This window comes from Lissotriton helveticus, chromosome 3_1 (genome assembly GCF_964261635.1).
Source record: "Lissotriton helveticus chromosome 3_1, aLisHel1.1, whole genome shotgun sequence".
NCBI lineage: Eukaryota > Metazoa > Chordata > Amphibia > Caudata > Salamandridae > Lissotriton > Lissotriton helveticus.
Window position 1 is genome coordinate 35,673,789 of NC_136061.1, and position 12,731 is coordinate 35,686,519.

The 12,731-nt window shown below is 47.8% G+C and overlaps 1 protein-coding gene across 4 annotated transcripts in view; it reads left to right on the top strand.

The window, feature by feature from the left end:
* The window catches only part of SPEG (striated muscle enriched protein kinase), a 1,484,310-nt gene that overhangs the window by 631,622 nt on the left and 839,957 nt on the right, over positions 1 to 12,731 (top strand). For all 4 annotated transcript variants that reach the window (XM_078679189.1, XM_078679190.1, XM_078679187.1 and 1 more), the window contains exon 8: positions 10,520 to 10,608. In XM_078679189.1, coding sequence (XP_078535315.1) covers positions 10,520 to 10,608 — 89 coding nt within the window. The remainder of the gene's footprint in view (positions 1 to 10,519; positions 10,609 to 12,731) is intronic.

A 12,731-nucleotide genomic window follows, 5' to 3' on the forward strand; every position in this document is an offset into this window, starting at 1 on the left:
TCATGTGAATGGACTTGTGTTGTGCTACATGGAAATATCAGTTTTAGGTTCTGGTAGTCAGCAGGCATGCCACAGAGAAAAGAGAGGGGGGTCAACTTGGTCATTGTGGTGGGCTGTGTGGTCAGACAATCACATGCATGGGTTCTGCCAGTTCAGGGCACACGCTATAGTGCTGCGAGGGACAATGAGCAATGTGGAGAAGGGAATGCCAGCATGGTCAACTTGATGGCACACTCTTGTGTGCCCTGGGAAAGTGTATGTGTTACAACGTGTGTTCAAGATGGCCGTTCATTAGTTTTGGCTTCAACTGCAATCAGAAAAGTCTCCCAGCATTCACCAGCTGTGTGAGAGTTGTCTGAAAGTGTGTGCCTTGGCTGTAGTCCATGTTAGAAATACACTAAAGCATTCCCGAATTTCCAGAGAGGCAGGGGACATCCAAGACATGGCTATGTTTTGTTTAAACAGCATAAAGGCCAAATCAATGAAGTGATGCAAGCGTTTGTCTCCCTTCGCTCTGAGTCGTGGTTCCAGTAGGCAGGAATCAGGGATGGGGGTGAGAGGGTGTGTAGATAACTCTGCCACCGTTGTGGTGACTTCCGCCCACATCAGTGCTAATGGTGCACATGCCCACACCATGTGTATGAAGTCAGCGTTCTGCAATGTACATGGGGACATTCCGGGAAGAGTGTTGGGAATGTGCTGTATAGAAGCAGGAGAAAGACAAGTGTGGTGAATGTAGTTAAACTGGGTGAAGCGGAACATTGGGTTGTGAGAAACTCTCTTAGCCATCTGCACGGCTCAAGCCCAAGCTGCATCAGAGAGTGGTTGCTGTAGCACTGCATCTCTCCTTGCGCATGCCCTTGTGGCCTGATCGGGTGGGGTGGTATTGAGGGCCAGGGACAAGAGTGTGATGGCGTGTCGTGTGGTGGTAGCCATCAACAGTGTGTTTAAGACCTGGGATGAAGGTGGTATGGTTTCCCCGATACCCCATGTCATGTGGACAACTTGTATAGTGCAGCGCTCAGTCCGTAAGTCACGACCATTCCCTGGACGACATACGTATGTTGCCAATTTGTGTAATTGCCACGTCGCTCCACGGGGCGAGTCAATGTCCCATGGTGTGTTAAGTGACAATTACCTTAGCCAAGAATTTCTTGTAAAAATTGCGAAGACAAAAAGGGTGGTAGGATGTACAGAGATGCGGTTCCTTACCAGTCTTCAACAGTAGCGTAATAACTTCTTCACACATCGATGGTGGGAGGACACCCGCTTCAAGAGCCTCAGCATATTTTCTAATAGGTGTGGAAGAAGCTGATGTTTGTATGCCTTGTAGAAAGCTCCAGTGAGGCCATCCAAGCCAGTCATCTTAGACCCATTCAGTGAGTCAATAGCCTAGATTAACTTAAGAACTGTTGTTATGTGTTAGGGATCCAAACCATGGCAATTTCTGCCAGGTATGCCTCCCTAGCGTCAGTGTCCCCATCAATTATGGAAGAGTGTAAATGCTGCTAGTGGCGGCGGAGCTCGCTGATAATGTTAAGATTAGTCGTGACCCGGTCGCCATTGTCCAAGCATAGCTCAGATATATATTCAGGGCTGCCGTTCAGATGTAAAAGTCATGGCAAAGATCAGCCCAGGCATTCCCTCTCCCCTTATCAGCAGGCATTGCATTACTTCCCCAGGTATGTGGTGTCTTGATCGGCCAACGTATGGAATTCTTTCAGCAGCACAGGGCGACAATGCCACCTGGGCCCTCAGTGTTGTTGCGATTCCCCCTTGTCGATGTCACTCAACTCATTTTCTATCTGAGGTAGGCTATTATGAATATCCCAGAGAAATACGCCCCACGTGTGTAAGCTTACAAGGTGTCCCATAAAGTGGCGTACAGCGTGACGTAGCCAATGTTGTGCACAAAGTACTTGAATATGGAATCCTATAGTTCAGAATGGAACACATCATCCAGTAGGGCAGTGCACGGAAAGCACCATCTACACTGCAGACCCCTCCCATATGAAATGAAATGAAATGAAAAATAAATTTATAGAGCGCGATTGCTGCCCAGGGGCGTCAAAGCACTAGAGACCAGAGTGAGTTGCTTGACAGAGAATTTTTTTTACAGAAATTAATGAGGGGCATTAAACAAAAAAGTCTTCAGCTGTTTTCGAAAAGAGGAAAGGTTAGAGTTGGACCTGAGATGAAAAGGGAGTGAGTTCCAAGTTTTGGCGGCATTGTAGGTAAACGTCCTGCCGCCAGCTCTTGCCTGTTTTATTCTGGGGACTATGGCCATACAGGATTGGCTGGAACGGAGGTTTCTGCAGGGTTGGTACTGTTTTACTAGGTCCCGCGTAATCATCGGTCCTGTGTCCCAAAAGGCCTGGTGAGAGATGCACATGGCCTTAAAGGTGACTCTTTGTCGCACCGGCAGCCAGTGCAGACTAGTCAGTCCAGGTTTGGCTGACTGTCTGCGTGGCAGCTGGAGCAGTGTGCGAGCCGCACAATTCTGAACTAACTGTAGTTTGCGCAAGGCATATTCCGGGGCGCCAAGATAGAGGACATTGTTGAAGTCTAAACGGGACTGAATCAAACCTTGGATGACCACCTGTTTTGCCTCCATAGGCAGAAGCGGGAGGACTTTCTTTAGCATCCTAAGAAGTCCAAAGCAGGTAGCCGAGAGTTTTGTAGCATGGGTGTAAAAAGAAAGGGTCTTGTCCAGCCAAACCCCAAGGCTCTTGATATTGTCCTTGGGTATTGGGGGGGTACCTAGACAGGGAGGCCACAAGGAGTTGAACAAGGTGGGGTTTGTGGGACCCAGGAGCATCAGCTCCGTTTTGTCCCCATTGAGCTTAAGGGATGAGGAAGTCATCCATCCCTTGACCTCCTCTAAGCATTTTATTAGCCCACCTGAAGATGGCAGATCAGCCTCCTGCGCCAAGGATATGGCACCTGCAATACCATCCGCACCGGAGACAGGTCAAAGTACGCAGAAGATGCTGTACTTCATCTACCCAGACAGCAGCAGGCGCTGATATGAACCACTAATCTATGTGAGTCCACACCACTTGTGGTGCCAAGTAGAACATGTACCCAGGGGCATTGGCATGTTTGAGACGCCACGCATCTCTTGACTCGCCCCGTGGAGCGACGTGGCAATTACACAAATTGGCAACATACGTATGTCGTTCCAGGGAATGGTCGTGACTTACGGACTGAGCGCTGCACTATACAAGTGGTCCACATGACATGGGGTATCGGGGAAACCATACCACCTTCATCGCAGGTCTTAAACACACTGTTGACGGCTACCACCACACGACACGCCATCACACTCTTGTCCCTGGCCCTCAATACCACCCCACCCGATCAGGCCACAAGGGCATGCGCTAGGTGAGATGCAGTGCTACAGCAACCACTCTCTGATGCAGCTTGGGCCGTGCAGATGGCTAAGAGAGTTTCTCACAACCCAATGTTCCGCTTCACCCAGTTTAACTACATTCACCACACTTGTCTTTCTCCTGCTTCTATACAGCACATTCCCAACACTCTTCCCGGAAAGTCCCCATGTAAATTGCAGAACGCTGACTACATACACATGGTGTGGGCATGTGCACCATTATCACTGATTATGGGCGGAAGTCACCACAACGGTGGCAGAGTTATCTACACACCCTCTCACCCCCATCCCTGGGGGTATAAGTATCACTGATATCGCGGAGAACTCCTAAGGCGTGCAGTGTGTTGCCAGTATGGACACTGGTGGAGTCTATTGATGGGTTGTGAATCATACTGAGATCTTCCCCATATAACAACTCAGGCATTAGGTCAACTCATCAGGGACAAGACTTCCTGAAAGAAGGTGAGGGCATCTACATAGGGGGCATAAATGTTAAAAAGAAGGATAACCAGCCTTCCCGCAATGATAACATAACGTCTGCCATTATCACTGAAATTGGAATGGAGGGTAAAAGAGACGCTTTTGTGGATGAGTGTACAAACCCCCCATGAGTAGGTGCTGTAAAGTATCTATGCAGGTCCAAATGAGTCACAAATTATGGTGTATCATGGAGTAGGCAGGTGGGTTTCCTGTAAGCAAATAATTTTCACGCTATGCCTATTAGGATATGACAGTGCTTGCTTGCCTTTGCGTGGGTTATTGAGGCCTCTAATATTTCATGTCTTTAAGTTGAGCTCAACCAGGCAGTCCCACCCTGTGGGAATCGTGGTCATGTATCGAATTGTAGGTCTTGATTTTTGTGCATACAGACCTTGATGCCCCCTTCCATATAAGCAACATAAATACGAAAAAAGCCAATACTCTAACAAACCCCCCCAAATTCACCCCTACCAGGCAACAGATTGCACGGCAAATCCTAATACAATCAAAGAAACAGACTAAATCCCCAACAAGTATCAGTGTGGTATTCACCTTGGGCGGTGGACAACACTATGGCTCACAGGGCCCATAAGATGAGTGATACTTGATGAATAATACAGATAAAGGGGATCCAGAAATAGAACACAGCATTAACAAATTAGGAGACTAAAATATAGTGGAAAATCCCATTAAATTGGAGATGTAATACTTTACACGTGCAGACAAGTGCGAGAGCAGTTCAGTCAGGGGGGAAGGGGTCTGTACTTGCTAAAGCATTCAGGTCCAGAGGGGTGCATTCCGGAGTGACACTAAGGAGCTGGATTTGCCACCGCCATGTTGTTTGCAGAAGGACATTGCCTCATCTGGGGTCTTTAAGAAATAAGCCTTACCATTGACCTCCACTCGGAGTCTGTCTTGCCGGGTCCAGCATTCCATATTTCAGTCTCTTCATGCAAAGAAGAGATTTGACATCAGCAAATTTGCCTTGTGCCTCTTGCACCGCTATATTAAAATCAGGGAAAAAGGGGCCTGCAGAACTTTGATATTGCGATGGGCCAGGCACAACTATGCTGCAATTGTCAGTCTCCAGGTGGCACCAGCCCACAATCATCCAGCACAGGCTGGCAGGAACAAGGCACTATCAAGGAAGGATATTCTGGACAGGAAGGTAATGCAGGAATTATCGCTGGTGGCCTCCCGGGGGATGCAAATGAGAGAGGCCTATGCCATGCCTCTGTCCCTGTAGTGATGTGCGATGAGTGGACAAAAGCGGGCACCTAACGGTGGGCGAGGGCCAGTGTTCTGTGGGCTTATTGTACCACGAAGGTAGCTTTGAAGCTTGAGCGATTGAAGAGTTCCATAAGGAGGCGCTCCACAAAGAAGTCAGGTCGCCCCATGTCAGTTGATTCAGTAATCCCCATGATGTCAATATTAATCTGGTGTGACCACACCTCTAGATCTTCATTTTTAAACGTAAATGTTCAGTATTTGTAAAGCTTAAACAATTACCTGAGGGTGTCAAGGCGCTGGGGGCCGTCTGGAAGATTAAGCAAGCTATTTCCCAGAGTCACATGGTACTGGGCTGATCTGTCGCCGGCACTAGGGATCCAACCGTGAGCCCCCGGGTTCCGGAGTCAGCTGCCATGGCCACTGCGCCACACCTCTTCATGCTTTTAGGAGCTGCTCTGTTTTTCCAGCCTTTTAGTAATGGACACAGCGCCATCCTCCAGCCCATATATGCATTCCTCTGCTGCTTGTAACCTGATGTTGTGATGGTCTAAGCGTTCTCCCGTACAGGTCAGTCTCCCAGCGTGAGCATCAAAACGTGTGTCAATGGAGTGAAGTCCAGCACAGAGCTCAGCCATGATGGCAACAGAGCCGCTCAGTTGCTCGGTGGTATTTGTGTCCATTGTTCCCTCCTCCACCTCCGACAGTGATTCCGGTCGGCCAGCCACCTTGGCACGCTCAAACTGTACCTTATGTTGCCTTGAATCCCCTCTTCTTGGTGCCAAGCATGTGCAGGTGTTGATGTGCTTGAATGGATGTTAAGAGTGCAGGAGACGTGTCCCAGAAGGGAGATGGGGAAGGCCGGAGTGAAGAAAATATGACACGAACGGGCTCAAGTCACACCCAGGAGCTGCTACCAAGCTCAGGGCCCTGGCAACTGTAGGGCGTGAATAGGTGTGATAGAACCCCCAGACCAGGTTAATGTATGGGCATTCGGGGAGTGGTCTCCTCCTGGGAGATGTAGAGAGGCCTATGTCCTCTACGCAGCAGCCAGGTTGACAAGCAGGAGCGGGTCCCGGGAAGAAACACCAAGGGAGTGCACAGGGCTCAGGCACAACTATGCTGCAATTGTCAGTCTCCAGGTGGCACCAGCCCGCAATCATCCAGCACAGGCTGGCAGGAACAAGGCACTATCAAGGAAGGATATTCTGGACAGGAAGGTAATGCAGGAATTATCGCTGGTGGCCTCCCGGGGGATGCAAATGAGAGAGGCCTATGCCATCACAAGGGCCCTTCAGCTTGATCTTCTTCTAATGATCAGCAGTCCACTGAAGGCCCGTAGTCAAGCAAGACCACAGACGTTGTCCGCTTGAGTGGCACCGCCTGCGGCTTACCAGGTAATTGTGCGCACATGTGAAAGAGGACTCATCAGCGGCATTGGTTCCTTCGATCTGCCCTCCTCAATTGGCACCATTATCAGAGGCTGCAGTTTCAGACCCCTGCTCCGCAGCACATCTCGGTCAACACCCGGGACAACATACACAGTAGTCAGCCGGTTCCCCAGCACTCCAGCTTGTGGGTACTTGTGAGATGTGGAGGGCGGTTTGGGGGCCCAGTGAGGCTTGTGAGCCTCAAACCTCAAGTTTACCCGTGGCGCCCTGTTACCGAGGGGTTCCTGAGGTGCCCTAGGCCTTACCCGCCCGCTCCTGATGTTCTGCTCCTGATCGCCACTCACCAACGACAATGGCACTATTCATCTTCGCTTGTATTGCAGATGCATCCTCTGACTTGCAGGATGCATATAGATAGCATTGAGGCCTGAATCCTGTCTCGTGTTGGCCGATGGAGCCAGAGCTTCACTTCCGAGCTGCCATCTTGGTCATCAACATGGCCTCGGCCCCCTTGTTTCCTGATTGTGAACGTTTGAAGGTAGTCAAAGACCTGAACGATTAGACTTCCTGAACCCTATCTCAAAATTGATATATAGTTCTGTGTTCTAAATACACCTTCACTGACATTAATCTAAAAATCAAAGTACAGTGGTGTTTAGCACTGTATGACTGAATGTCAGTGCACACAATCAGCTCTTTCTACATTTAAGTCACTCTCAAATAATTATTTGAGTAGATTCTGGATCAAGCTTTCCATAGACTGTTAGTAGTTGTTACCATCTTTCTTGCTAACTTCTGATAATGTCAAACCTGTGAAGATTTGGCCTTATATTATGATTCTATATTGCACCAATCACACAGATCCACTCCCTCTTAATTTAACAGTTGTAAAAACATTTTGGATGAAAGGTGATCCATGTAAATAGTGGGTCGTTAAAGCATTCAATGGACTTGGGTGGATTAGATCTCACTCCTTACATAGCGTAAACCTAGTCAAAATGTAGTGGAAAGCTGAACAGTGTCAAAGACAAAGATACAGTCAACCAGTGAATGGAAAATATAATGTGCTCTAGTGGAAGTGGACTAATCATGCATTGTGTTGTAGTGTTCTGCTGCTCTTTCCTAACTTGAGGGAGAGTTGGAGTGGTCCTGATTGACATAGGGATGTAGTTCCAAATCCTGACTCTATGGCTAGAGAAGGCCTTACCTTTTTCATTCTTTGCACTTCTTTACCACCAGTCTGTTGGTGTCCGGGCTGTGGGTGTGGCGAGTGCTACTGGAGATGGTGATCTTCTCATCCAAATAAACGGGTTTACTGTTAGAGGTGGCTTTGTATATAATTCACCTGGTATTGAAGATAGCGCCAGCCTGTAGGGGGGACCAGAGGCGTTCCATCACTATAGGCTTGATGTGATCATATTTCTTCAGGCCCTGGATGAGATGTGTTGAACGGCCTTAATGGAGGGCAGTATTGAATCTTGGTCATGGGCCAGGACTTTGCCACCATCCACGTTGCAGGAGTGGAAGTTTGAACAGCAGTTGTGAAGTCACATTCTGGGAGGGAGGGTTTCACTTTCGTAGCAGAGAGAGCTGGTACCAGGCCATCATTCTTTTCTTGGCAATACCTTCCTTGAGAGTGAAGCTGGTATCCTGTGTGTATCCAAGTGACTTGGCTTAAGCTAAAAGTAAGCTTCCGAATCTGTCCAAATCCAAGTCACTCAGTTGTTGCTTGTTCTTGGCAAACAACAGGAATTCAGTCTTGATGAGGTTACGATTCAGTTGGATGCTGGACATCCAGGTCTGAATGAGGTGCAGGCGGTGTTTGAAGTGTTGACTTGCAAGTACAGTTGTATGCTGTTGATAAATGTAGTGGTTTATTGCTCTTAATAGATCAGTAAGTAGAGCTCCCAGAGGCTCAATGTAGAGCTTTAAGATGATGCATAATAAGATGGAACCCGGGGGACTCATCAGGTGATAGGGATCTTCTGAGACCTGGAGATGTCCATTTGAACAAACTAGTATTTGCTGGATAATTAGGAGACAAACCAGTGAAGAATATTAAAGACTTCAGGGTGCGGATAAGAGTGGAATGGTAGAAAGTGTCTGCAAAAGCTGAGAGGTCCAGCCATACCAGGAGGCAGGGGTTATTCTTAATTGTGCATTACAGAAGGAATGGGTTGTCTTTTACTGAGCGTTGCAGGTGGCAACGATCATCTTTAACTCAGAGCGATGGAAGTGAAGAGTGTTTCTGGTGTCAGTTAGCTGCGGGTGAACGTTGATGGCTAAGGTTGTTCTTAGGGATTGATTAAACATATTGGCAGGTGATGCACATCAGAGACTTACTACATACTATAAGAACCATTTGTTAGATTTCAGGTAGAATAACTTCAGATGTATTTACAGTTTACAGCTTTGACAGATTGAAAATGGCTGATGTGTTGTGCTTTATGCTGTGGACATTTTGTTTCTCTGTTATTTGCATTTAGACTGTAGCATACATGATCGGCTTGATGGTGGTTGTGCTAGCAGCACTCTCTAGAGTAACAACAAACCATCTAGTGCTCACTCTTTTTTGTGTTTAGTCATCTCCAATTTCCTTATTACTTTCTCTTTTGTTCTTCCAGAATCCACATTAACACCTGTGTGTTGCCGTTCTTTCTCATTGAAGATGTGTTAGTCCAAAATGTCATAAACCTGGCCAGTTCTCCCTAGCCTGCGTCCACATAATCGTGCTATCTTTTGTATTTGTATTTGTATTTGTAAGCATACTTATAGAGCGCGGCTGTCACCCAAAGGGTATCCTGGCGCTCTATCAATGTAAGGTAGCATGATACTGCTGATCTGTTTATTAAGTTTCTCCCTTTTATCAAGTTTATGTGGACCTATTAGTTTTTTGTGTAGGCTGCTGCAATTTCACATGTTCGTTTTCCTGTGGGAAGTTTATAATTTTTACAATTTAGGGGAGTTGGACTTGGCATAATGAGTTTAGGCAGCAATCTTGTGGCCCATTAACTATGCACTCCCTTTAAGACACTGCCAATAGGTGCCTTTTTTAGTCCAACTACAAATTACATCTTCCTTTTGTATTATAACCTAGATTTATATTCGTACCCTGTTCTTTAGTATCCCTCAAAAAGATATGAATGCAAAGAAAGAAGTCTTCAGGAGAGGTGAGTATCATCCTTCGACAGCTATGCGGTTGCCCATTCGTCCAGAGATCTTTCAGAGAGTGGTGTGGGTTTATGTCATCTTAAAAATAAACTTGAAATGCTGTAATTTGGGATTATGCTCTAATTTCCTCATTATGAGTTTGTCTGATTTGGGTGCGTGATCATTTTCTGCTCACCCAGTGTTCTAACCGAGTGGGGGGGGAAGAGCCCCATCCTCTGACTTTGTCTGAGTTTGTGCCTCCTCTTGCATCAGGGGATAGAGAGAGGTGAATCCAATAGCCTCAGACTCTGCCAATGGACTGGAGTTTCCTTATTTTGCTATCAATGGACTTGTACCCACCATCACAGCTGTGGGGTGAGGAAGGAGGGATGGTTGGCAGGCACTGCGCCCCCAACATAGGAGTCTCTGGCCTGCTTGTGGGTGGTAGCGTTTTATGTTCTCCCGTATTGCTATATGGCTTAGGCAGAAACCAGCCAGTGCTACTTCCCACAGTTTCTACCCCTGTTTCTGCAGCAGCCGCACTGTGTGCTCATTCACATCTTTCAAAACCAGGCCTAGTGCCTCCATAATTACCAGTTCTGATATTTGTGCACCTAGTGATTTCAGACTGCAAACCCTGGGCACTCAGAATTGAGCCTAAATGAGGTAGGAATTTATATGTATATACTTGACTCTTTATTTCTAAAGACACCCTGAAATGTAAAATATCGCTTTAATATGTGTGCGTGTTCTCCGTGACAGCCAGAAAGATGTATTTGTGAGTGCGAAGTTCATGCTGGATAGCCTTTGGTATACTTAACATCAATTCCCATTCCATCCCTATGGTACCAGCAGTCACTTTGTGCTTTGTTTCCTGCAGATCACTCTTAAGGATCAGTCTGTGTTGGAGGGTCAGAAAGTGACAATGACTGTCCGTGCCCGTGGTGAACCTAAACCAATCATCAACTGGTAAGTTACTGCTATGGGCAAGCTGCGGGTCTGTGTGCGTGTGTACGTGTGTGGATAGACTCAGCAGACAGTCTTCGCAATCTCTTTCAACCAGGTAAAGGTCTTGCTGCTCCATCAGCAGAATATGTCTGATCAGTGTTTTCCAGACATTGCTCTATATTGTTTAATTGGTATATGACATGTTACGTGTTCCATACTGCTACCTTCTCTGATTCATTTTTTCGAAAAGGATTACCTGGCCACCAGTTTTGGAACTGCTAGTTACTCATGCAGATTTGGAAATACAATTCATCACGTCATTGCATTTTACTTTCACAGTTGTATTGATTCAACTTAATTTCAAACATCCTTTCATTTTTTTAAAACATGAAAAAAATACACATTTCATTCATTTATACATTCCTCATGAATAAATGTTAATGAACACATAAAATATTGGACAATTCAAAAACTTAAACATGACGACAATCAATTCAAATCTAACGATTAATTCAAACAATTACACCAGTCGGTGATTCAAACAATGCCTGTAAGCGCTATGACATTAAGTGTTTGTTCAGTTCGTTGAGCGCTTCAAACAGGTATACTGCGGGGACAACTTTCTCTGGAGGTGATTTGCTCTCGGGGTATATTTCATGTAGTGGCACACTCTCTAGAGCTTCAATGAATGTGGATCCCTCGCAGGCAAAATATTAGCGAATCACCTCCAGAGAAAGTTGTCCCCGCAGTATACCTGTTTGAAGCGCTCAACGAACTGAACAAACATTTTAGGAGTACTGGATGGCCTAGAAGGGTCCCGATCTGACAGACTTTTCCTGGGGACAGCCATCACAGTGGCCAAGTGTGATATTGCCGTGGCATGGGCTCAGCCTAACCCCCCAAGTGTATCCAAATGGCGCCAGGGTGTGGATTGGTGCACCTCACAGGAAAAAACCCTATTTGAAGCTCGGGGATCAATCAATCAATCAATCATTTGTAAAGCACACTACATACCCGCGAGGATCTCAAGGCGCTGGGGGGTGGAGGGGGGCGCTACTGATCGAACAGCCAGGTCTCGAGTATCCTCCTGAAGGTCAGCAGGTCTTGGGTCTGTCGTAGGCTCAGTGGGAGGGTGTTCCATGTCTTGGCGGCGAGGTGGGAGAAGGATCTCCCCCGGTGGTTGTTCTTCGGATGCGCGGGACGGTGGCGAGTGAGAGGTCGGCGGAGCGGAGCTAGCGGTTGGGGATGTAGAAGGAGAGCCGTCTGTTGAGGTAGGCTGTGCCGGTCTTGTGGAGTACCTTGTGTGCGTGGGTGAGGAGCTTGAAGGATATCCTCTTGTTGACAGGGAGCCAGTGCAGGTTTCTCAGGTGGGGGGTGATGTGGCCGTGGCATGGTACGTTGAGGATCAGTCGTGCCGAGGCGCTTTGGATGCTTTATAGTCGTTTGATGAGCTTGGTCGGGGCTCCCGCATAGATGGTGTTTCCGTAGTCGAGTCTGCTGCTGACGAGGGCCTGGGTGACTGTCTTTCTTGTATCTGTCGGGATCCATCTGTAGATCCTGTGGAGCATGCAGAGGGTGTTGAAGCAGGAGGAGGAGATGCCGTTGACTTGTTGGTCATTGAGAGCGTTGAGTCGAGGATGATTCCCAGGTTGCGTGTGTGGTCGGTGGATTTCGGGGCCGCCCCCAGTGCCGTCGGCCACCAGGAGTCATCCCAGGCTGAAGGGTTGGAGCCGAGGATGAGGACCTCCGTCTTGTCTGAGTTCAGCTTCAGACAGCTGGTCTTCATCCAGTAGACGACGGACTTCGTTCCTTCGTGGAGGTTGGCTTTGGCGGTGATGGGGTCCTTGGTGAGGGAGAGGATCAGCTGAGTGTCGTCAGCGTAGGAGATTATGTTGAGGTCATGCTGTCAGGCTATGTGTGCGAGCGGGGCCATGTAAATATTGAACAGCGTCGGGCTGAGGGAGGATCCCTGGGGTACGCCACAGATGATCTTGGAGGCTTTGGACCGGAATGGGGGGAGGCGGACGCTCTGAGTTCTGCCGGAGAGGAAGAAGGTGGTCCAATCCAGAGCCTTGTCTCGGATCCCTGTAGTGTGCGGTGGCAGACGGTGTTGAAGGCGGCAGAGAGGTCTAGGAGTATGAGTG